Source organism: Chiloscyllium punctatum, chromosome 7, assembly GCF_047496795.1.
Source record: "Chiloscyllium punctatum isolate Juve2018m chromosome 7, sChiPun1.3, whole genome shotgun sequence".
Lineage (NCBI taxonomy): Eukaryota > Metazoa > Chordata > Chondrichthyes > Orectolobiformes > Hemiscylliidae > Chiloscyllium > Chiloscyllium punctatum.
This window is the reverse complement of record NC_092745.1, coordinates 45,144,734-45,168,434: the sequence shown is the minus strand read 5'-3', so window position 1 is coordinate 45,168,434 and position 23,701 is coordinate 45,144,734. Positions and strand designations below refer to the sequence as shown.

Sequence of the window (23,701 nt, the reverse complement as noted above, 5' to 3'; positions counted from 1 at the left end):
CGATCTCTTCATTTCCAACTGCCACCAAGACATTAACCGCCTCAACCTGCCCACCTCCCTCCCCCACTCCAACCTCTCACCCACACAACACGCAACCCTCCACTCCCTCTGCTCCAATCACACCTCACCATCAAACCAGCAGATAAAAGGGGTGCAGTGGTAATTTGGCGCACTGACCTCTACACCGCTAAAGCCAGATGCCAACTCGAAAACACCTCCTCCTACCACCCCCTTGACCATGATCCCACCACCTCCATCACCAAACTATCATCTCCCAAACCATACAGAACCTCATCACCTCAGGAGATCTCCCACCCACAGCTTCCAACCTCATAGTCCGGGAATCCCACACCTCCCGATTCTACCTCCTTCCCAAGATCCACAAGCCTGACCACCCCAGCGGACCCATTGTCTCAGCCTGCTCCTGCCCCACCAAACTCATCTCCACCTACCTTGACACTGTCCTATCCCCCCCTAGCCCAGGAACTCCCCAATACGTTCGAGACACCACCCACACCCTCTACCTCCTCCAAGACTTCCGTTTCCCAGGACCCCAACGCCTCATCTTCACCATGGATATCCAATCCCTCTACAACTCTATCCGCCATGGCCAGGGCCTCCAAGCCCTCCGTTTCTTCCTCTCCCGACGTCCCCAACAGTACCCTTCCACTGACACACTCATTCATTTGGCTGAACTGGTCCTCACCCTTAACAATTTCTCCTTCGAATCCTCCCACTTGAGAAAAGCTCTATTCCTGATGAAAGTTTTTTTTGCCTGAAACGTTGACTTTCCTGCTCCTCGGATGCTGCCTGACCTGCTGTGCTTTTCCAGCACCACTCTAATCTAAATTATCCTCAAATGGCCAGTTCTTGCTCTTAACACAGAAAATAGGAACAGCAGTAGATCATGCAATGCTTTGATTCTGCTCCATCATATGATAATGGCTGTTCATTTTACTAAATATCCTGTTTCTGCTTTTTCCACATTCCTTTAGCCCTAACAACTACATTCAGCACCTTGAAAACATTCAATGTTTGGCCACAATAACTTTCTGGAGCAGACAATTTCACAGACTCACCACTCTCTGGGTGAAGAAATTTCTCTTTTGTTGCTCTTCAAACATCTTCAAGCTGGGTAACCAGAACCCCAATATTAACTTCCATGCGGGGAAACCAAAAGTGAACACTGGACTACAATGCAATCAATCAAAGAACAGAATCATATTTTTAGTAGTAGCGATTTGTCCCAAAAATACAGTACCAGTTTCTCCAGCTTTTGAACCTTTAGAACTGTAGGGTGCCCACAGATCTATTTCTCCTCCTTTAATGCCTTTCTTAAACATTGCATTTCACCAATTAAAACGTGATTGCCTTTCATAACTCCCAAGTCATCAACATCTGCCTGAAGCAGCCAGGCACCTTGAGACATATTACCTTCCTGGACTGAATCCACATCTGGTTCTTCTTTGTGCCTCAATAGTTTTGAAAGCCGGTTCGATACCGTAGTGAAGAAACCACGCATAAAATCAATTCTCTGCTCAGCATCTGAGTGGACTTGTCTCAAAGGTGGTTTCTCAATGTGGGAAGAGCAACCAGGTTCAGAAATTGATCTATGATATGGGATTATTGAGAGTCTGGCACTTGCTTGCACCACCTGGGCAGGAGACTGTTCCAGAACATCATCTGATCCAGTGTATTTAAGGTGAGGCTTAGCTGATTTTGGCTGATCCTGGTCTGATAAACTGGTGTTATTCAAATCAGAAAAAATCCGTCTGCTAGTGGTCCACGAGAAACCCGAGGCAGAGTGCCATTTATAAGCAATATTTGGTTTCAAAGGCTCCGAGTGGGCCCGCTTGTAAATTTTCCATTTTGGCTTTGAAGGTGTGCGCCACTGATAAGCACTCAGACTGTTGGGAATCCTATCACAATGAGCTGAGTCCGAGAGGGATCTTCTGTATTCACCACGAGAAGAGGAAACTTGTTTTCTGAACACATTCATCTTTAAATGTACAAAATTTAAGTCTATCCTTCTCAAATTCAAATTAAAACATAGTATACAGCATCAAGCTAAAAAGTCACAGCTTGTACAACACAGCTTCAGATTTCCGTGTGAAGATGCACATACACGTCACAACCACTTCCTATTGAGCTGCTCCTTGACGTTGTATTACAATTAGAAAGGAAGTTGACTTTGAACATTTCAGGCAACCGCAGCTTTAGACCTAAATCGATCGACCGAAAGTCTGCAGAACTCACAGGTGCTCATAAGAAATAGATTTCCCCTAAAATTTAGCAGAATGCTTCTCAGAGGCTTTACAGGCAACCAGTGTGGCAAAACCATGAAGACAAGAACCAGTATTTACACGAACTCATCTCTTGAAAGAGTCAGAATAAAAGAGTCCAGAGAATACCAGCAGTAAACTGTCCATAGTATTAGGTGCATGAGTCAGAGGGAAATGGGTCTGGGTGGGTAACTCTTTGGAGGGCCTGTGTGGACTTGTTGGGCCGAAAGGCCTGTTTCCACACTGTAGGAAATCTAATCTAATCTAAACCAAGCAGCGTGAGCTATGGTTGTCACAGCATTGTTACTTGGTTTGAATAATTAGAAGTGTGGGCTCCATATTCAGACTTAATCATTCCCTAAATGAATTAAATTACAATATTCGCAAGACAAAAATAACTTCTGTTCTTTATCATGGGCTCGAGAGACTAAACTTTTCTCAGCAACAACTCATGGGATAGGGAGAAGAGGTAATTTCATTGCAACTTCCTTCATTGACCAAACATTTAGTCAGTTCTACCATGGCCAAATGTAAACAAAAATGAGTTTGCCCATTCTGCAAGGCGTTTGTCATGATTCTCTGAGATGCATTTCAACCATCGACTTCCATCATGAAAACTTTACTGATGCAAGTATTCAAGTGTAATTGTTCAAACGATTTCTTTGATTACCTACACAAGTTAATAAGACCACCAGTTAATTAAGGTCTGAGCTGAGTTACCAGAGGACAAACTCCAGTGTAATCATTGGGCTTGAGGGGTGAATATAACTGAAAGGATGGGGGAGGAGAGAAAATAAGGTTTCCTTTAAAGATCTGCAATAGCTACCTTTGCAGAAGACAAAAGAAAACAAGCAGTTTTTAAAAGATTGGTTAAATATGGTAGGTGATTTTCTCATGAATGCACTTATGTGACAAATTTAACTTATGCGACAAACTTAACTTATGCAAAAACTAAACATAAAACAAATTCAAGTGGAAACTAAACTGCAGAAGCATCAAAAATGGCAAATTATATTGAAGCCTCCCTCCCAGACTGCTCAAACTAATAAGTACGGACAGTACTAAATATGGCATACTGCCACAGAAGCCAGAAGATGCAAACTTAAATTCTTATTTTATTAAGACAAGCAGATGTGAGTTAAGCTATAGTGGCTACACTGGAATTGTCCTCACCAGTCTTTCGCTCGAAGTCAGGATAGTAATAGGGTCATGAGAACTCTGATACTGTGCTTCATGTTACTCAGTAAAAGCTCCTGAAAGTTTAAAAACACAAATAATAAATGAGGATCAGATACAATTGTCATGTCATCCATGGTAAAATAATCTGTCACCGCTCAGACTGGACTCAAAGTCAAAGGTTGCTAGCCCATCTGGAATTGTCCACCAATAACCATAAACACCTCCATGATCAAGGGCCAAAAGGGATAAGTTAACAGGATATTACATTTAGTCCTGAATTTCTTACTGTTATCATAACTATGATGAAAAATATGAACTCAGAGACAAACAATTCAAGTAAATCTTTCATGCCAAAGGAATTACCAACATTTTCCTTCTTAGCAGATCCACGTCACAAGCTTGTACTCATCTTACTTGTCAAACCAACAGACGTTTCTGCTTCTCTGTCAAATCCAATTAAGATTGGTTTATATTGTGAGTAGAAAAGAGACATCTTGTAAAAGAACACAAACCTAGGTCAAAAACATCGAGTCCAACATTCTTCAAATCACAACACGTGTCCCCATTTCTTTTCGAACAAATCTTGGACTTGAGCACAAAGTCAAAGCTAATAGTCCAGTGCAGTATTAGGGAGAAATCAAATTATTGGGGAAGCTATAATTCAATGTGATTTTAAATCAAGTCACTCACTTGACGAATGAAAAATGTTCTGTGGGCACTTTCTCAAAGAGAAGGGAAGTTATCCCCACATGATCTCTTAAGTCAATATCATAGCAATGCATTTTCAGGTGACTATCAAATTTCTGTTTATGAGAAGTTGCCCTAGGTAAATTGGTTGTCGCATTTCATAACTTACAACAGTGAGTACACTTCAAAGTATTTCAATGGCTGTTAAGTGTTTTGGGATGTCCTGTGGTCATATAAACATACATGTAGGTTTTTATCTTTACTTCATTCAAGTCAAAATATTTGCTTCAGCTCTTCATTCTTTTTTTGATTCAACTAATTCAGCACTAAAAACAGATCTTGCATAAATATTTTTTTTGGGACTGAATGAAAATCTACAAAGTACTCATTAAACTCTCTGGACCTCCATCCTCTGCTGGCCATTTCTTACTTAGGTTTCTCAGCACAGATGCTGCCTGACATTGAGTATTTCCTGTATTTGTTTTATTACTGTAACTTCTGTTATCTGGTAGGAGGCAATTATAAACATAGAACCAAACAGCACAGGAATGAGACCCTCAGCCCATTATCTTGTACCAAACATGACACCAAATGAAATTAAACCTTTCTACCAGCCCTTGGTCCATATCCCTCCACTCCTTGCATATTCATATGCTTAACTCAAAGTCCTATAAGCACCCTTATCGTATTTGCCTCCACCACCACCCTGGCAGTATGTTCCACACTCCTGCTACTCTGTAAAAAGCTTGCGCCTCATGACTCCTTTGAAATTTCCCCCTCTCATCTTAAATGCATGCCCTCTAGTATTAGGTATTTGAAGTCTGGGTAAAAGATTCTGCCCAACAACCCTATCTATGCATCTCATAATTTTATAGATTTTTGTCAAGTCTCCCCACAGCCTTGAACACTCAAGAAAAAAAAACAAGTTTTTCTAACTTCTCCTTATAGCTCATACCCTCTTAGCCTGATAGCATCCTGATAAATCTCTTCCGCACCCTCTCCAAAATCCCATACCCTACTTGTAATGAAGCGACGAGAATTGAACGCAATACTCTCAAGTGCGATCTAACCTAAGTCTTATAAAGCTGCAACATGTCATTGGTGACTCTTGTAAACAATTCCCCCAAACAATAAAGGCAAGCATGCTATATTTCTTCTTTACCACACTATCTATTTATGTGGTCACTTTCAGGGAGCTATGGATTTGAACCCTAAGATTTGTCTGTACATCAATGCTGTTCAGCCTCCAAGCACAAGTTCCTCCCTTCATCTGTGAGTGGTCCAACCTTCACCCCAGTTATCATCAAAAAAGCAATTTTTTAAAATTCACTATTTACTAGACTTATACAAAAGTTACTCATCATTTAAGTGAAGATGTATATCAATGATCAGAGAAAACATGTTTGGGGGGACTGTTTTAAATTACAGACTGAGCTTTTTTATTGACCGTCTGTGACACTTCATACATTCTATTCCTACTTGGATGCCACAGTGACGCTCTGAAAAGACTGTACAGGATCACAGAATCAAACTTGACCATTTGCTATGCTTTGCTTACATGTATGCAGCTACGTCATTCATCCCAACTTCCGACTCTTTCATTTGAATTTAATTCCACATTATAATTGATTAAAGTTATTTAATGCATTATGCATATCAATAATGAAGATATTTTTCCAAAATTTAGCATTTAGCACCCATTTTCAACATGTGCCTCATCAGCAATCATTCAAACCCTTCAAATATTTGTAACTTTTCTCTTAAATCATCCCTTTTATCTCTGCTCTGTTGAACTTAATTAGAAGTTCTGTCATAAATATAGCATCTCATCTTGGTATAATTCTTCATGATTTTATACTGCATCTTGTGCATTTTTCCTTTCCATCAAAGATTTATAAAATTACACTAAATATTCCTGTCGTGCCCTCTGGTTGGAGGCTTTAGAGAAAAGTGCATGGCTTTGGAACAAGCCAAGAGTGACCCATTCTTATAAATACTAGTCACTCTTCAATGAGTTGACCTCATGGGACAAGCTGAGTGTGCAGTACAAGGTAGTCAACAGTTGCTTCTCCATCTCCAATCCCAGGCTATTATACTCCAAGCTCCCTAAAATAAAATATTTACAGAAATGTGACATTTATACCCTCATTGAATAAATAATAGATCAATGAATACCAAACTCCTTATAAAAAGCTTCCTGCTGGCTCCAATCTGTTAAGCCGTGGCTTTTGCAGAACAGACCTGACAGCAGCATCACAGGGGCCATGCTCCTGCTGCTTCCAATCTGTTTGCATTGGAGCGTCTATCTCAATGGTCATGAGGTTTAAAAAAATACGGCAACAAAAATATTTATTCCCTGAGGGGCTAGCATCTGACTAATTCCCAATCTAAAGCTGCAGCTCCACTCAATATGACATGTAACCAAGTTTGTTTCATTCATTCCCTTGATGATGTTAGCTGGCTGACTCCAATCCAAGTTATTTCCAATTTTACCACGAAAACAAAACTTGCTATGTAGCCAAACCAGACACAAACACCTGACATAATACTTTCAGAAAACTCGAACTAACATTGCATTTGTCAATATACTGCTATATATTCCTAAAAAAAATGATAACTAGAATAAATTTGTTGCTTTAAAATGCCCAGTATTGCTGGGCACAGCAGGCACATTCTTTTGCCGCAGTTCTTGAAATTGGCCTTTCAAACTGTTGGTCACCTTTTTCTACTAAATGGGAGTGTATGTCTCTTCAACGCAACCTCCCTACCAATCAGGTCAAGAAGAATTTGATGAAATAAGATGGCTCATTTCAAAGGCATGCTCATGTTGGAGCATTTGAACATTTTTGCCTCAACTCACCCAACATCAAGTGAGCTTAAGCAACGTGAGAAGTGATTGCAGCATGCCCCTTCCAGGCTCGTCTCCAAATATCCAACTAACAATGACACACTGTTAAGAAAACTCTTGTCGAAATACTTCTGGTCTAAGAACACAATTTCCAGTGCATAGTAGAGCATTCTAATATGGTTACCACCTTTGCTGAAAATGTGCAAATGTCATTATAATTGGAGCAAACATACAGGTTAGGGTTAAGTTATTAATGGATTTAATTGGGAGGGAGGCAGGGAAAAGGAGGACAAAAGCATAATGTATGCCTTGATCGTTTGTTCTTCTATCACAGCTGCCATCTGTTTCCCAACTCAACCACTTCCTCTGACAGTAGCCAGTCTGACAAAACAGTAACTAAAAATACACCTGCCACAGGAGTTCTGTGAAAACATGGAACATATACAGGAAAAGCTTCAAATAACATGGGACATTCTGGCGTTGTTCTATCTTGGATTAAAGTTCAATCTTCATTATGTTTGAATGTATAAGTCAGGTGCAGCAAGCTGACTTTAAGTTAAGCTTCCAATTGTGAATATGTACTATACCAGTACCAGTGTTGAAGTACTGTGTTTCATTGGCCATAATTGCTGGCTTGCTGAACAAAGAGGTCCCACTACACCACTTCCTGTTTATTTTCTGCTGCCATGAAGTTCACTCCCACAAAAGCAACCCACAAATCTTCCCTCTGCCTTTCAATTGCATATTTAACACTTCAAGAAATCAATGCCCCGTGAATCGATTGCAGACACCTAGCTGGACAACAAAAGATCAGTTTTCCTTTTACATTTGAACATTTTAAAATAAGTTACATAAACAGAAAATAATGGAAGTACGTGTGTCAGGCAGCATTTATAGAAACAGATGCTGAGTTTAGCTCTCATCAGTACCGTGATGTCGCAGATTTTAATTGAGTACAAAGGCAAGGAAATAGTGGAGTGGGGAAAGAGACTGAAAGGAAGAAAAAAGTGAAGTCTGTGAGAGGATGGAAGTCAGACAAGATTTAATGACAAAATGGATGAGGCAGCAAGGCAAAGCAGGATGGTAACTGGACAGATTGATAACGTAACATGTGTCTCAAGGAGTTGCAAATGGCACCAGCAAATAAAAGAAGCAATTACCCAGAAAAATGTTAATTGATTACGACCTTAAATTTTTGATCTCAACATGAAGGCAAGAAAACTGTGAAGAATCAAACAAAATTTTACATGTTGTCCCCCCAGCTGAAATTTACTTTCCACATTGTTATAATGAAAGCAAAAAACAGGGAGATTCAAATGTATGTGGAACAAACTATTAAATTGGCAGGCAACTGAAAGTCACACTTGCACACTGACAAGATGAGTTCAGTTAAGTGCTCACCTCAACTTGTGTTTGGTCTCCTCTAAAGAAGAGACTTCATTGTGAGTGACAAATACCAATGATGAATCAGGACAAAGTGCAACTCAGTCACTAATGCATGTGGGACAAAGTGTTCAGGCCTGGACAAGAAAGCGAACAAGAAAGGTTTGTATTTATATAGGATCTTGCATGACCACAGGACCTGGACCCAAAGAGCTTTACAGAAAATCAAGTACTTCTGAACTGGAGTCACCACTGTAATGAAGGAAGCATGGCAGGCAACTTTATGCAGCAAGCTTACAACAACAAAGAGAAGGGTCACTGGATCTGAAGTGTTGACTCTGCTTTCTTTCCATGCTGCCAGACTTGCTGAGATTTTCCAGCAATTTCTGCTTTTGTTTCCTATTTCCAGCATCTGCAGTTCTTTGGGTTTTCGTTTCAAAACATGCAATTAAAACCTGATAATCAGTTTTTGTCATGATGATTCAAAGTTGCATGCCATTCAGGACCCCCTTTTTCTTCTTCAAAATTGCAACACAGGATCTTTGAATTCTGCCTAATAAAGCAGAGAAAGCATGAGTTTAACAGCTGATCCATCTGCTCAGTCTGAATTGAGACTCAAACTCACAATCTCGGAGTTAAATAAGGGTGTTACATCTACTTCTGAGCAACGGAAAATGTCACAGAAATGGGGAAAGTGGGTGTTGGAAATTAATGAATGAACTATAGCGTCAAAGGGGAAATTGTGTCTTCTGAATGCTGAAAGAGGGAAAGGGTAATTAATATGTTTGACAGTGACATCACACTGGCAATGGCTGAAATGGAAGATGATCAACTGATTGTGAACATTGCTGTAACAGAACATAATTGGGCTTCTGGCAGTTCCAGAAAGGAGTGAACACAACAGTGCAGGGAAATTATCAGTTGAGGAGAAAAAGATATTGGAAACACTAGTTTTGAAGGTGGCATTTACAGAACCGAAGAAAAGCAATTCTGTTAACCTGTGTCAGTCAGAGCTGCTACAAAGACTGCAGACTGCCTAATTAAGAGCAGCATTTTGTTGTAATTGGGAGTTTGACTGACGCTACAGTCACTCAACCAGACAAGATCACACTGCCAGGACGAAAGGAGCAATATGCTGGTTCACAAAAAAATCCTGCAAATGTTAACCCAATGCTCTTGCAAGTCTAAAATTGCTGAATGAAATAGAGACTTCAAAAGGTTATTTTTAGCACTATAGATCCGAGTTTCAAAATAGATGAAAGTTTCAAGTCCAAAAAGATTTAATTGAATGAAGTGGCATGAAGTGAGAAAAAAAGATAAAATGAGAATCATTTGAGCCAGAAAGATTGTATTTTGGCTACATGGGATTAAGAATTGTACTGAGTTACTCAACACTTGAGTAGATTTATTCCTGTGCCATAAAGGCCATGTGCAAGCTAAAATGCCTGGTCCACGGGGGCCTGGAATTCCAAAGGGCTTCTGGCAGGAGAAGGTCAACACCTACATTCTGAAGATATCCAGAAATATCATCATAGCCCAAGTCGACATACAGCAATGACCTCCCAAGTTGCACTATTAATAGAGTACAGTTCATTCTCAATTTAGCACAACACAAAGCAAATTTCCAACTTAAAAATCTATTCTTCTGCGCGATTTTCACTTCACATTCTTCTACCTTGGCAATATTCACACTTAAGCACTGCTCCAAAAGGTGTCCAGTACCCTGTCCAAAGGGTCATTCTATGTATGAGTCGTGGTATTGATTCGTTAGCTCGCTCCCTTAGTCAGGAATGCGATAAGTGAGGAAAAAAATCATAAACATGAAAGATCTTGGCTTCAGGCGTACAGGTACTTTTCAGGCCACTGGTAGTCACCTAAAGAAGGAACAGATGTTTTAAAATGAAATCTCCTTCACCCAAGGTATATGACTTCGACTGCAACACAGGGATTAAAACCTGGTAACTTGCTGTTCAGTATGACAAAACGAAAAGGAACTTCCATCAAAGCATGTGCAAAATTTGAAAGTCAAAATCCTATATCCCATAATTCCATTGGTATTGACTTGTCAACGATGTATATTAACTCCATCCAATTAGCCAACTCAGAAACTTATCTTGGAGGTGAACTTAACCCATCAACACAATAGCAATTAAATGACAAATGCTTCACTGTGAACATTCAATGATTAATAACTTTGATGGCCACCACTGTGGTGAATTTGCATCACATAAAACCTCACTTCACTCAATGAAAAAAAACGTCGTCCTGATTGTGCATCATGTCCAATTCTTGGGCCTAACTTCGATTTAGTATGAAAACGAATGGCATTTTTAATGCCAATTCAGCTAAGATGCATCAGAGAGGAAATTCATTTTAGTATAATTACCTGAGCCTCCAAACAAAGCATTAAATGTCTTTCATGAAGCCAATCTTTACTGATGTGGTTCATGTTCAACATTAAGAATAATTATTGCAGAAAACCAGTAGATGCCACCGCCAGGTTGAATCTCTTGTTAAGATTACAAAACATAAACATGAAGGGAAGAGGAGTTTGGTCCCAAGTAGCATTCAATTCAGTCAAGAAGCTCTTTAAAACATCACCTGTTAAGTGAACAGAGCAGGTTATGGAAATTAGAAGGGAACCAAAGGCAACAGCTGCACAAAGGCAGACATCAAAAGCTATCAAGTCAACCAGTAAATATAAAGATTATTCATATTGTGTTCAGATAGTGAAGCTGCGGCAACAAGAACAGAACTTCAATCTTCTCTACAGTAAATCTTTTTTTCTTAACTCAAAGTACAACTATTCCAAACTTCACAACTGAACAAAAAAAATTATAAAACTCACAACAAAAGCTGCCTCAATGGTCCACCACTCTCCACTCAGTCATGTCTCTATACATAAATGAATTCGAGCCTTTCAAGAAAACATTGGATTAAACCTCGGCACAACATCGAGGGCTTATGGACCTGCTCTGTGCTGCACTTTTCTACTTTCTATGTTCTAAAGCCATTCATTTTAAGATTATCCTCACTGACAGCAATGCCTCAAGTACAAGCTCACAAATGCAAGAAAACGCTATTCCAAAACACTGTAGAATGTAAAGTTTAAGAATAACTGAATGCTGCCCGTGCAGCAGAGGTTCCCAGCTGGTTTAACAGAACATAGAACATTTCATCGCAGCAAACATTTTCAAACTCCAATTCCAAGGTGTTAAGATTAAAGCCACCATCAAAAAACATTCAGAGCTCATGAGATGCAGTTCTCTCTGATAAAAAGCCATAATCATAACCCAAGACTACCTGAAATGTTAACTCTGATCTACACGGTTGCTGCCAGATCTGCTGAGCTTTTCCAGCAATTTCTGTTTATGTTTCAGAATGACAACACCTAACCATCAACAAAGCATTGTACAGCAACAGCATTTCCAGCAAAGATGTTTATATTTTGTCTTTCCAATACTCAACTTAATGAATAATCTTGCCATTGTCAATATCATACAGAAACATCATATTTAAAAGCATCAAATATGTGCTTTGCAAATCTTGTTTTAAGTGGATGCTGCTTTGTTCAGTCTGAATTATTGCTTTAACTAATGATCAACAATTTCCAAGTATAAAAACCTGCACAAGGAGCTCATTATCAAGTCAGAATCCAAGCACAGTCCAAGTAGAACATTTCCTGGCATTTAAACGACAAGTCTGTCAGGATCCGACTCAGCAAGCAAATTCCTGGCATGTCTGGAGTGAAGCAAATATTTACCAAATCAGAATCTGTTCAGCGTTGAAGTTTGCCCTGAAATTGCCCCAATAATTCCATCTAAAATACTTAGAAACACACCTCCTACCAGAATAGCATCCAATACTTTTTGAGTAGTTAGTCATATGCCTGAATGTTTTCAAAACAATAGGAAGTACATCCAGAGCTGCTTTTCCTTTTTTTGAACAGTTTCATTGTTAAGCGAGCACACTCCCATTACAGATGAATATTCACTATACAAAAAAAAACTTGCAATGTGCGATACTAAACATAAGTTTACAGTGAGGAATCGTGACCAGAGGCTGTGGCAGCATTTTGTGTACCTCTACAGTCTAGGTTCAAAGTTACCTTAGAGTATACCATGTCCATTGATCAGGAAGATCAAAACATGAAGAAAAATCACACTATATTAAATTAAGAACAGAAAGTGCATACACACAAATATCTATGAAATACTATTTCATCAACTGGAAGCTTGTATGAAGATAGGTTCTCAAAAAATATCAGGTAATCGATTCCTACACTTAGTTAGGCACAAATTTCAGACATCAACAAAATAACTCTAAATGAGCTGTTTCCAAGAGCAATAATTAAAGGCCTATGGCATACAGAAGCATTCACATCACTGTACTTGGATTTTAAGCAGTTAGTATACAAACATTTCTATACATATTGTGGAAGAAAAATGAAAAATGTTTACATTCAATAAAAACAGTGATCCATTTACAAGTTGCAAAAGTAATCAAAGAAAGAAACATTACATTGAAAGTGAGAGATAAAAAAAATGAACTGAGCTGTTACTATCCCATACCTAAACAAGTTTATTAAAACACTGTCCTCCATCCAGCCCTAGATGAAAGACAATGGTCAAAAATCTTCTGATCGGCATTCAAACAATGAAGTCTGTTACTGGAAGAACCCCGACAACTCCCTGAACAGAGAAATCTGTGGAAAGTCAATCAGTGCTGAAGATATGCTCCACATTAACTGCACTCACTGTTGCATCAACACTTTGAATGTACCATACCAATGTTTGTAAATGCATGAATGGGTGAATGAGTAAATGTATGAAGATTGGGTAATTAAATGAAATAATTGTCTAGGTGGGCAGCATGGCAGGTGGAAGGATAGCAAGTGCAGAAATTCGGGGTAGTTAGGTCGGGTCAGGTACTAATGAAGTCAGGAGGGGTAGTAAGCTTGGGGGCTAGTCGGATCAGGTCAACACGAGTAGTTGAACAATGAAGGTTAGTGTGAGATATGGGAGTGGAGGGGGATTGGGGGATATGTTAGTTCAGTAGTTAGTTAGACTAGGATTTTCCATATAGTATTTCCCAAGAATGATTCAGTTAATTACCATAGAACAGTTCAACCCACAGTGGCTCAGTGGTTAGCACTGCTGCCTCAACACCTGGGATCAGTGTTCGATTCCTGCCCCGGGCCACTGTCTGTGTGGAGTTCGCACATTCTCCCTGTGTCTGCATGGGTTTCCTCCCACAATCCACAGATGTGGAGATCAGGTGAATTGGCCAAGCTAAATTGCCCATCGTGTTATGTGCATTAGCAACGGGTAAAGGTAGGGGAATGGATCTGGGTGGGTTACTCTGTACAGGGTCGGTGTGGACTTGTTGGCCTATTTCCACATTGTAGGGAATCTAATCTCTAGCTCACGGTCATGAACACATTTCCAGAGGGTCTCGAGGAGTGGAGAATTGCCCAGAGGAAGTTCAAACTTCTTGAGGCAATTCCCATTCAAGTTAGCGTATCAGGACTTCAGTAATGATTTGGAAATCAAAGATTCTCGATCACAATCCACAATGAAGCTCCCTATTCTTCCACAGGTATATTCTCTATTCTTCCAGGACTTCATTTACATACTTGCAGACACCAACCGTAAATTGAAATCGGCCATCTTTTCCATTTCTAAGTACCTCAATTCAAGTTCGGACTCTACCTTCCTTTTCCCAACTTGAGCTGGAATTTCTGATGGCCTGACAAATCCAAGTTATCAATTTTCCAATGCTCTATTATCAATAGGCTGTGCTGACTGCCTATTGAGTTCATAATAACATTCTATTTTCTTCCCCATTGTAAAATTCCACTCTCAGCTCTTGATCTTTCTTTAGCTCTTTCATATCTCTGTTTTCCCTTTCTTTCCCACCTGAGTTTAATTAAAATGTTCAAAAACATGAGGAGAGAATAAATTCTCTCAAAGGTACAAAGGTGAATAAAAGTGATTTTAAGTGTTTGACAAACAGAATACAAACAACACGATAAACAAATCTTCATTTTAACACAGCAAATGTTAGGATTTGAGATGTACTATTTGAGAGTTTGTTGGAGGCAGGTTCAATCACAGCTTTCAATAGAGAAATAGATGGCCACCTTAACAGAAACAGGAAAGCGTTGGGAGGCACTCGGGAGCAGACTGGAACTGGCTACATTGCACCCCTCAACTACACCCATTCTGGGCCAAGCAGAGTCCAATTACTTATGGATCAGACGGAATCCAGACATTACTCAAAATAGTCTCTGTGGAAACTCGGAAGAAATTTTGCATTGACTCCTGTTTAAAAATCAAAAATGCAAATACCAAGTCAGCAAGAATCAGAGTTGTTTGTGGTACAATGGACTCAAACAGCCTGTGGGCACGAAGGTGACCTCAGAGCACGAGATCTTGATCAGATGGGCCAATGGTCTGAGAAGTGGCAGATGAAGTTTAATTCAGATAAATGTGAGGTGCTGCACTTTGGGAAAGCAAATCTTAGCAAGACTTATACACTTAATGGTAAGGTCTTAGGGAGTGTTGCTGAACAAAGAGATCTTGGAGTGCAGGTTCATAGCTCCTTGAAAGTGGAGTCACAGATAGATAGGATAGTGAACAAGGTGTTTGGTATGCTTTCATTTATTAGTCAGAGTATTGAGTACAGGAGTTGAGAGGTCATGTTGAGGCTATGCAGGACATTGGTTAGGCCACTGTTGGAATATTGTGTGCAATTCTGGTTTCCTTCCTATCGGAAGGATGTTATGAAACTTGAAAGGGTTCATAATGACTTACAAGGATGTTGCCAGGGTTGGAGGATTTGAGCTATAGTGAGAGGTTAAACAGGCTAAGGCTGTTTTCCCTGGACCGTCGGAGGCTGAGGGGTGACCTTACAGAGGTTTATAAAATCATGAGGGGCATGGATAGAATAAATAGACAAAGTCTTTTTCCTCGGGTGGGGGAGTCCAGAATTAGAGGGCATAGGTTTAGGGTGAGAGGGGAAAGATATAAAAGAGACCTAAGGGGCAACGTTTTCACACAGCAGATGGTACATGTATGGAATGAGCTGCTAGAGGAAGTGGTGGAGGCTAGTACGATTGCAACATATAAAAGGCATCTGGATGGGTATGAATAGGAAGAGTTTGGAGGGATATGGGCCAGGTGCTGGCAGGTGGGACTAAATTGGGTTGGGATATCAGGTCGGCATGGATGAATTGGATCAAAATAAAGGCATCAGATGCCTGGGAACAGCCTCACTTGCAAATTGATCTCCAACTCACTTATCTTGATATTGGTTCTGTGCTGTACATCTCCATGACTCTCTGACACTCACACACAATCCACATTCACCCAAAGACAAGTTAAGCAAAATATTTGACAGATCATCAGTACACATTCAGCTGTGCTTCAGGCAAAAATCTGCGCTTAGGGAAAGTGAGATCGAAGGTGGGTGGGTTCGGGGGCACTGAATAAATTGAAATTCACTTAAAGAAAATAACCTTTTAGGCATACAGTCATTAAAAATTTACCCCCAAAATGCCAAAGATTCAAATAGCATAACATTCATATTAAGAGAAACATATTTTGATAGGTCTGACTAAGATAGTTCAGGGCATCCTAAATACATTTTAAATAAAGCTTTTGCACAGCATAGGTATAGTTTTTTTTAATTCATAGAATGCGAGATTCTCTCATTGCCCTACAGTCAGTGAAGATTGCCACGTTCTTGAACCTCTCTAATCCATGTGATATAGGTACATCCATTGGGGAGTTATCGGAGAAATTTCCAGGATTTTGATCTAAAATGGAGCAGCAATATAGTTCAAGATAAGTGACTTGGAGATCAACTTGCAAGTGAGGCTGTTCCCAGGAATCTAGTGCCCTTATTTTTCCTGATGGGAGACATCATGCTATTGGAAGATGTTACTGAACGAGACATTGCTGTCACACATCTTGTAGATGGTAAACACTACTACCACCATGCTTCAATAGTACAGGCAATAAATGTTTAAGGTGGTCAGTGAAATACCAATAAAGCAGGCTACTTGTCTCTGCACAGTGTCAAGCTTACTGATCGCCATTTAGAATTACACTTTCCAGATTTGTGACTACTATTCCATCACACTACTGATGCACTTTGCTGATGGCACACAGACTATAGAGCGTCAGACGATGAGTTGCTCTCTGCAGAAATCCAGCCTCTAACCAGTTCTTGTAACCAGAGTATTTATATGGTAGGTTCCATTAACTTCCTGGTCAATGGTGATCCCCAAGATGTTGATAATGAGTGCTTCAGTGATGATAATCTTGTCAAATGGTTGTAGTCTCTCTTATGGGACATAGTTGTGGCTTGGCACTATCTAGTGCAAACATGACTTGCCACTTCTCAGCTCAAACCCAAGTGTTACCTGGGTATTACTCCATGCATCCAGTGGCTGCTTCAATATCTGAGGAGGAGTGACTGAACTGAACATGGCTCAATCATCAGTAAAAATTCCCACTTCTAACGTTATGACAAAAGGATGGTCATCAATGGAGCAGCTGTAAAAGATTAAGCCAAATAGTCAATTCTGAGGAGATCCTGCAGCAATGACCTAAGACTGAGATGACTGGCCTCCATCAAACACAAACATCTTCCTTTGTGCAGGGCTGATTCAACCCACTTGAGAATTTTCTTTCCAATTCCTGATATGGCTTGTTGGCTATGAATGAAAACATTCAGTTTGACAGGAAGAATGAGGGGGAGATTCCAAAAAGAAGAAACAGCAGGTCAGCTGAGACAAGAAGAAACATATCGTTATCCTTGTTTACTTAGTTGATCTCAGCAGTACTGGAAAATTCTATTGAGTCACTGTCATACATGGCTAAATTTCATAACCAGGGTTCCCATTTCTGATCATTAGATCACTACCCCTGCTATCAAGTATATGTGCGAACACGATGAACACAGATTGTGATGCCTCTGAAGGAATACTAAGTTTTTTTCCCATTTGCATCAATTACGGGAAAAAATGACAACACAATAATCATCAACTTCATGGAATGGGAATAAAAGTACTGGAGGAAGTTTCAAAAAAGTAATTAAATCAATTCCTGCAATGCCCACGATACAGCTTAAGTGGACAATGAGTGGAGTATGTGGAATAAAACAACATTTTAAAAAAAGCATGCGAATATGACATAAAGCCAAAAATCGGAATCATTTGGGACTGCAAAGTTCAAGCAAAGAGTTTGTTTGTGATAATAACGGATGATTCAGAATCTGAAATTTGGGATATTATCTGTTCCAAAGAAAGCCAAAAAAAAAGCAACAGCTTTTTCAGTTTTAAGTAGTGAAGAACAATCCATGATTGAAATCATCAAGGTTCAATAATTAAGTCTCTTCAAAATTTTTTAGATTTCACACAGAAATTGTGATATTTCTTACACTACCGCTCATCAGATCAGGCAGAATCTAAGTGTAAGCTCTGTTAGACAAAATAAATCATATCTAAAATAATTTCCAAGTTCTAAAGTCACTTAAGAATTGAAAGAAAATGTGCATTCATTTATATGTGCATTCAGATATACATCCTACTCTGAAAATGAAAAAAAAACTGAAAACACTCGTCAGTCAATATCTGTGCATAAAAATACACAGTTGACATTTCAAGTTGATGACCTTTCATTAGTTCTCTCGTCACTTTCTGCAGATGCTAGAAATCTGAAATAAGAACAGAAGATGCTGGCAATACTCTGTAGGTCAGGCAGTATCTTTTGACTTGTATTCAAGTTATACAGCTCCAACTGTCTAAAGACCAGACAATAACTTACAAAAATCTGAGAATCCCAAAGAGATAAAGTCAGCCAAATTGAATCTTTCACGTTCCAGTTATGAGCACATCAGTTATGGATTTGCTTCCTCACTAGTAAAGATTTTCATAATTTGAAGCAACTACTTGAATTAAACAGATGTATTCATTTCTGTAATTGTATTCCCATTTCTTTCTCTGCACATATTAGTAACATGCAAACCTGCAGCATTGCCATACAACATATTGTACACGTTCTTGAGAATGAGCTGAGCAGGCCAATGAAAATAAGATTTTGTGACAAAATAATTATTTAAATATAAAGCAAGTGAAAATTAATTTCAGACAAGTGCAGGTGGATATTTTGGGCTATCGTGTTGCATCACGTACATTGGACAACGTACAGACTTCTAGCAGCATGGAGATAAAATCATGCTCGGATGCTAACTTATGTTTTAAATTCTGAGTCATAGAGCTAAAAAAAAAAGTGATCCAAAGGATACACCAAGTTCCCAGATTTCAACTCTGGGAAAGTATAATTCTGGTGATGCAACAGGCATTAGACAAACCACCAACTTGTTTTTTTTTCCTATCAATACATAACCAGAAATAGACCTTATTTTTACAGTCATTGCAGAGCTATTCATTTATTCCCGCAATCTTTCAACAAACTGTTGCTACTTTCGCAAAGCTTCAATGTTAGAATCATGAACTTCCCCCCAATTTTCTTATAATAGGAGAGACGACTGACCTCCTCTCGTGCTTCTAAAAAAGCTAGTGCAATTTGAACATCGAGAGTTTGGCGACCAAAATAACTCTGAAACTGATCCACAAATATCATATCACATCCTGACCTGGCGTATTTCTTCCTTTATATAACACTGAAATGTCTGCAACATTGCAATTTTTCAGTTTAGTCAAAAAGACAAGTATGTTGAAAGAACCCACAATGGCATCACCTTGCCATTAATTAACACTCAGACAATTAACTCAACATTAAGATAATCAAGAACTTGAATGTACTTATTTATAGAGGCATAGAGATGTACAGCACGGAAAAAGACCCTTTGGTCCAATTCATCCATGCCGACCAGTTTTCCTAACCTCATCTCGTCACATTTGCCAGCACTTGGCCTATATCCACCTCAACACTTCCTATTCACATAGCCATCCAGATGTTTTTTAAATGCTGTAATTGTACCAGCCCCCACCACTTCCTCTGGCATCTCATTCCCCACATGCAGCACCCTCTGCGTGAAAAAGTTGCCCCTTAGGTCCCTTTTATATCTTTCCTCGCTCACCCTAAACCTATGCCCTTCAGGACTCTCCCACCCAAGGGAAAAGACTTGGACTATTTAGCCTATTCATGTCCCTCATGACTTTATAAATCTCTATAAGGTCACCCCTCAGCCACCGATGCTCCAGAAAAAATAGCTCCAGCCTATTCAGCCTCTCCCTATAGCTCAAATCCTTCATCCCTGGCAACTTCCGTGTAAATCTTTTCTGAACCTTTCAAGTTTCACACCATCCTTCCGATAGGAAGGAGATTAGAATTGCATGCAATATTCCAACAGTGGCCTAACCAATGTCCTACACAGCTGCAAAATGACTTCCCAACTTCTGTATTCAATGCTCTGACCAGTAAAGGAAAACATATCAAACGCCTCTTTCACTATCCTATCTACCTGCGATTCTACTTTCAAGGAGCTATAAACCTGTAATCCAAGGTCTCTTCAATCAACAACACTCCTCAGGACCTGACCATTAAGTGTATAAGTTCTGATAAGGTTTCCTCTCCCAAAATGCAGTACCTCATATGTACCTAAATTAAATTCCATCTGTCATTCCTCAGCCCATTGCCCTATCTGATCAAGGTCTCTTTGTAATCTGGAGGTAACCTTCTTTGCTGTCCACTACACCTTTAATTTTGTGTCATCTGCAAACTTGCTAACTATACCTCCTATGTTCAAATCCAAATCAATTATTTCACTGATGAAAAGCAACACTCAGCACCAAGCCTGGTCACCTGACTCCAGCCTGAAAAGCAACCCTCTATCCTCTACCTTTGAGCCAGTTCTGTATCCAAATGGCTAGTTCTCCCTGTATTCCTTGAGATTGAACTTTGCTAAACAATCCCCCATGAGGAACCTTATCGAACGCCTTAGTGAAGTCCATATAGATCATGTCTACTGCTCTGCGCTCATCAATCCTCTTTGTTACTTCTTCAAAAGACTCAGTGAGTGAGATTTGATTTCTCATGCACAAAGCCATGCTGACTATCCTTAATCAATCCTTGCCTTTCCAAATACACGTGAATCCTATATCCCTCAGGATTCCCTCCATCAACCTGCCCACCACAGATGTCACGCTCACTGGTATGTAGTACCCTGGCTTGACCTTACCACCTTTCTTAAGTCGTGGTACCATATTAGCCAACCTCCAGTCTTCCGGCACCCCAAGTGTGACTATTGATGATATAAATATCTCAGCAAAGGGCCCAGCAATCACCAGCTCCCCAGAGTTCTAGGTTACACCTGTTCAGGTCCAAGGGATTTATCCACTTTTACACATTTCAAGATATTCAGCACTTCCTCCTCTGTAACATGGCCATTCTTCAAAATGTTACCATCTATTTCATCACATTCTGTATGTCCTTCTCCACCGTAAAAACTGATGCAAAATACTTGTTTAGTATCTCCCCCATCTCCTGAGGATCCACACATAGGCTGCTTGCTGATCTTTGAGGGGCCCTATTCTCTCTCTCATTACCCTTTTGTCCTTAATGTATTTATAAAGTCCCTTAAGATTCTCCTTAACCCTATTTGCCAAAGCTATCTCATGTCCCCTTTTTGTCTCATGATTTCCCTCTTAAATATACCTTTAAACTCTTCTGAGGATTCATTCGATCTCTCCAGTCTATACCTAACATATACTTCCTTCTTTTTCTTAACCAAAACCTAAATTGCTTGATTTATCCAGCATTCCCTACAGCTATCAGTCTTTCCTTTCACCCTAATAGGAATATCTGGTCTCTGGACTCTCGTTATCTCACTTCTGAAGGCTTCCCATTTTCCAGCCGTCCCTTTACCTGCAAACATCTGCTCCCAATCAGCTTTTGAAAGTTCTTGCCTAATACCATCAAAATGAGCTTTCCTCCAATTTACAACTTCAACTTTTAGATCTGGTCTATCCTTTACCATCACTATTCTAAAACTAATAGAATTATGGTTGCTGGCCGCAAATGGCTCCGCCACTGACATTTCAGTCACCTACTCTACCATATTTCCCAAGTGCAGGTAAGGTTTTGCACCTTCTCTAGTAGGTACATCCACACACTGAATCAGAAAATTTTCTTGTTACACACTGAACAAATTCCTCTCCATCTAAACTCTTAACACTGTGGCAGTCCCAGTCTATGTTTGTAAAGTTAAAATCCCCTACCATAATGACCCTATTATTCATCCAGGTAAACTGAAATCTCCTCACAAATTTCTTTCTCAATTTCCCACTGACTATTGGGCTGGTCAATAAATACAATCCCAATAAGGTGATCATCCCTTTCCTATTTCTCAGTTCCATCCAAATAACTTCTCTGGATGTATTCCCAGGAATATCCTCAGTACAGCTGTAATGCTATCCCTTATCAAAAATGCCACTCCCCCTCCTCTCTTGGCCCTCCCTTTCTATACTTCGTACAGCATTTGTATCCTGTCCATCCCTGAGCCACGTTTCTATAATTGCTATGATATCCCAGTCCCAAGTTCCCAGCACTGCCCTGAATTCATCTGCTTTCCATGTTAGGTCTCTTGCATTGAAGTAAATGCATTTTAATTTATGTCTCTGCTTAGTTCCTCGCTGCCCTGACTGTTTGACTCGCTCCTTTTCCCAACTGTACCAGTCTCAGATTGATCTCATTCCTCACTATCTCCCTCAGTCCCATCCCCCTACCTTACTAATTTAGATTCTCCCAAAGAGCTCTAGCAAATCTCCTTGCCAGTATATTACTCACCTTCTAATTCAGGTGCAATCCATCATTCTTGTACAGGTCACCAGAAGAGATACCAATGATCCAAAAATGTGAATCCTTCTCTCCTGCACCAGCTCCTCAGCCACACATTCATCTGCTCTATCCATCTATTCCTAACCTCACTTGCTCATAGCACTGGGAATAATCCAAATATTACTAACCTCAAGGTCCTCTTTAAATTCCTGCCGAACGTTTTATATTCTCCTTTCAGAATCACATCCTTTTCCCCTCCTTTGTCGTTGGTTCCAATGTGTACAATGACCTCCTGCTGCTCCCTCTCCCCCCTGAGGACATTCCGCATCCATGATCCTGGCACCAGAGAGGCAACACACCATTCTGATTTTTCGCTGCTGGTTGCAGAAGCATCTGTCTATGCCTCTGACTAGAATTCCCGATCACAATTGATCGCTTGGAACCCAAAAGTACCTCTCATTACATTAGAGCCAGTCTTGATACCAGAAACTCAGCTGTTCATGCTACATTCCCCTGACAGTCCATCACTCACTATATTTTCTATAACAGCATACTGGTTTGAAATCAGGATAGCCACAGAAGCCTCCTACCTGTATATCTTTCTACCTTGCTTCGAGTTAACCCAGTAACCAGACAGTATATATGGCTTTTCTTCCTTCCTACAACTGCCATTCATCAGAGCCCCCAGCTCTCATAAATTCCTTACTGCCTCTAACTGCCGCTCCAACTGATCCATGCGATATGATAGGATTCGCAACCAAAGACACTTCCTGCAGACATAATCATTAGTAACATGGGAATTCTCCCTAAACTCGCACATCCAATAGGGACAGCATATCACTAAAGGTCATCTTTGTTCCTTCGCAATCTGTAGACCCAGAAAATAGCACTGTTGTTTTGCTCTAAAATAGTGCTCCAGGCTAAATATGGTTTATATTTTTAAAATTTAATCAAGAGACAGATCTCAATAAAAAATATAAATCAAGAAAGAAGCCACTCTATTCACTACTGGAGACTTAAAATCTACGCAATTAACTGTTCCTATGCTGTGAGCTCTCCCACACAGGTTCTTCCAAGGTCAGCTGTGAATTTTGGGGTTTGTTCATTTTTCCTAGACACACACTGACACCCAGAGATATTTGAACTCAAATAGTAAAGGTGCAACTATGCAGATTCATTGCTGTGTCAGTCAGCAGTGTAGGTTACTTTCTCTCTCTCCCTCACTGACCATGTGGTCATTGCCTTTTTTAGAAGTTCCATTGTTTTCACCTTTTTTTCCCCCAATGTTCCAAAACAGTGCAACAACATATAAACCAGTAATTGCTGCTCCTGGATTTTGAGGAAATCACCTCCAACACCTAAAATACCTTAAAAAAAGGAGCATCTCTTGCAGCCATAAGATTTTGTAAAGTTCTTCACAAAAACAAATTTTTCTGAAAGCAAATATTTGTTTTGTGGACAGTTGATTAGCTCATACATGAATGAAATGAATGCTCATTTCATCCTACTTC

At 39.8% G+C, this 23,701-nt stretch overlaps 1 protein-coding gene across 6 annotated transcripts in view; it reads right to left on the bottom strand.

The window, feature by feature from the left end:
- Positions 1-23,701, bottom strand: part of rasal2 (RAS protein activator like 2) — a 413,768-nt gene that overhangs the window by 319,334 nt on the left and 70,733 nt on the right. For 4 of the 6 annotated variants that reach the window (XM_072573463.1, XM_072573465.1, XM_072573464.1 and 1 more), the window contains exon 1: positions 1,435-2,014. The exons of the other annotated variants lie outside the window; for them this stretch is intronic. In XM_072573463.1, the coding sequence (XP_072429564.1) occupies positions 1,435-1,999 (565 nt within the window). In that variant the 5' untranslated portion in view covers positions 2,000-2,014. Of the gene's footprint in view, positions 1-1,434; positions 2,015-23,701 lie in introns of those variants that run through there. 6 annotated transcript variants of the gene reach the window in all.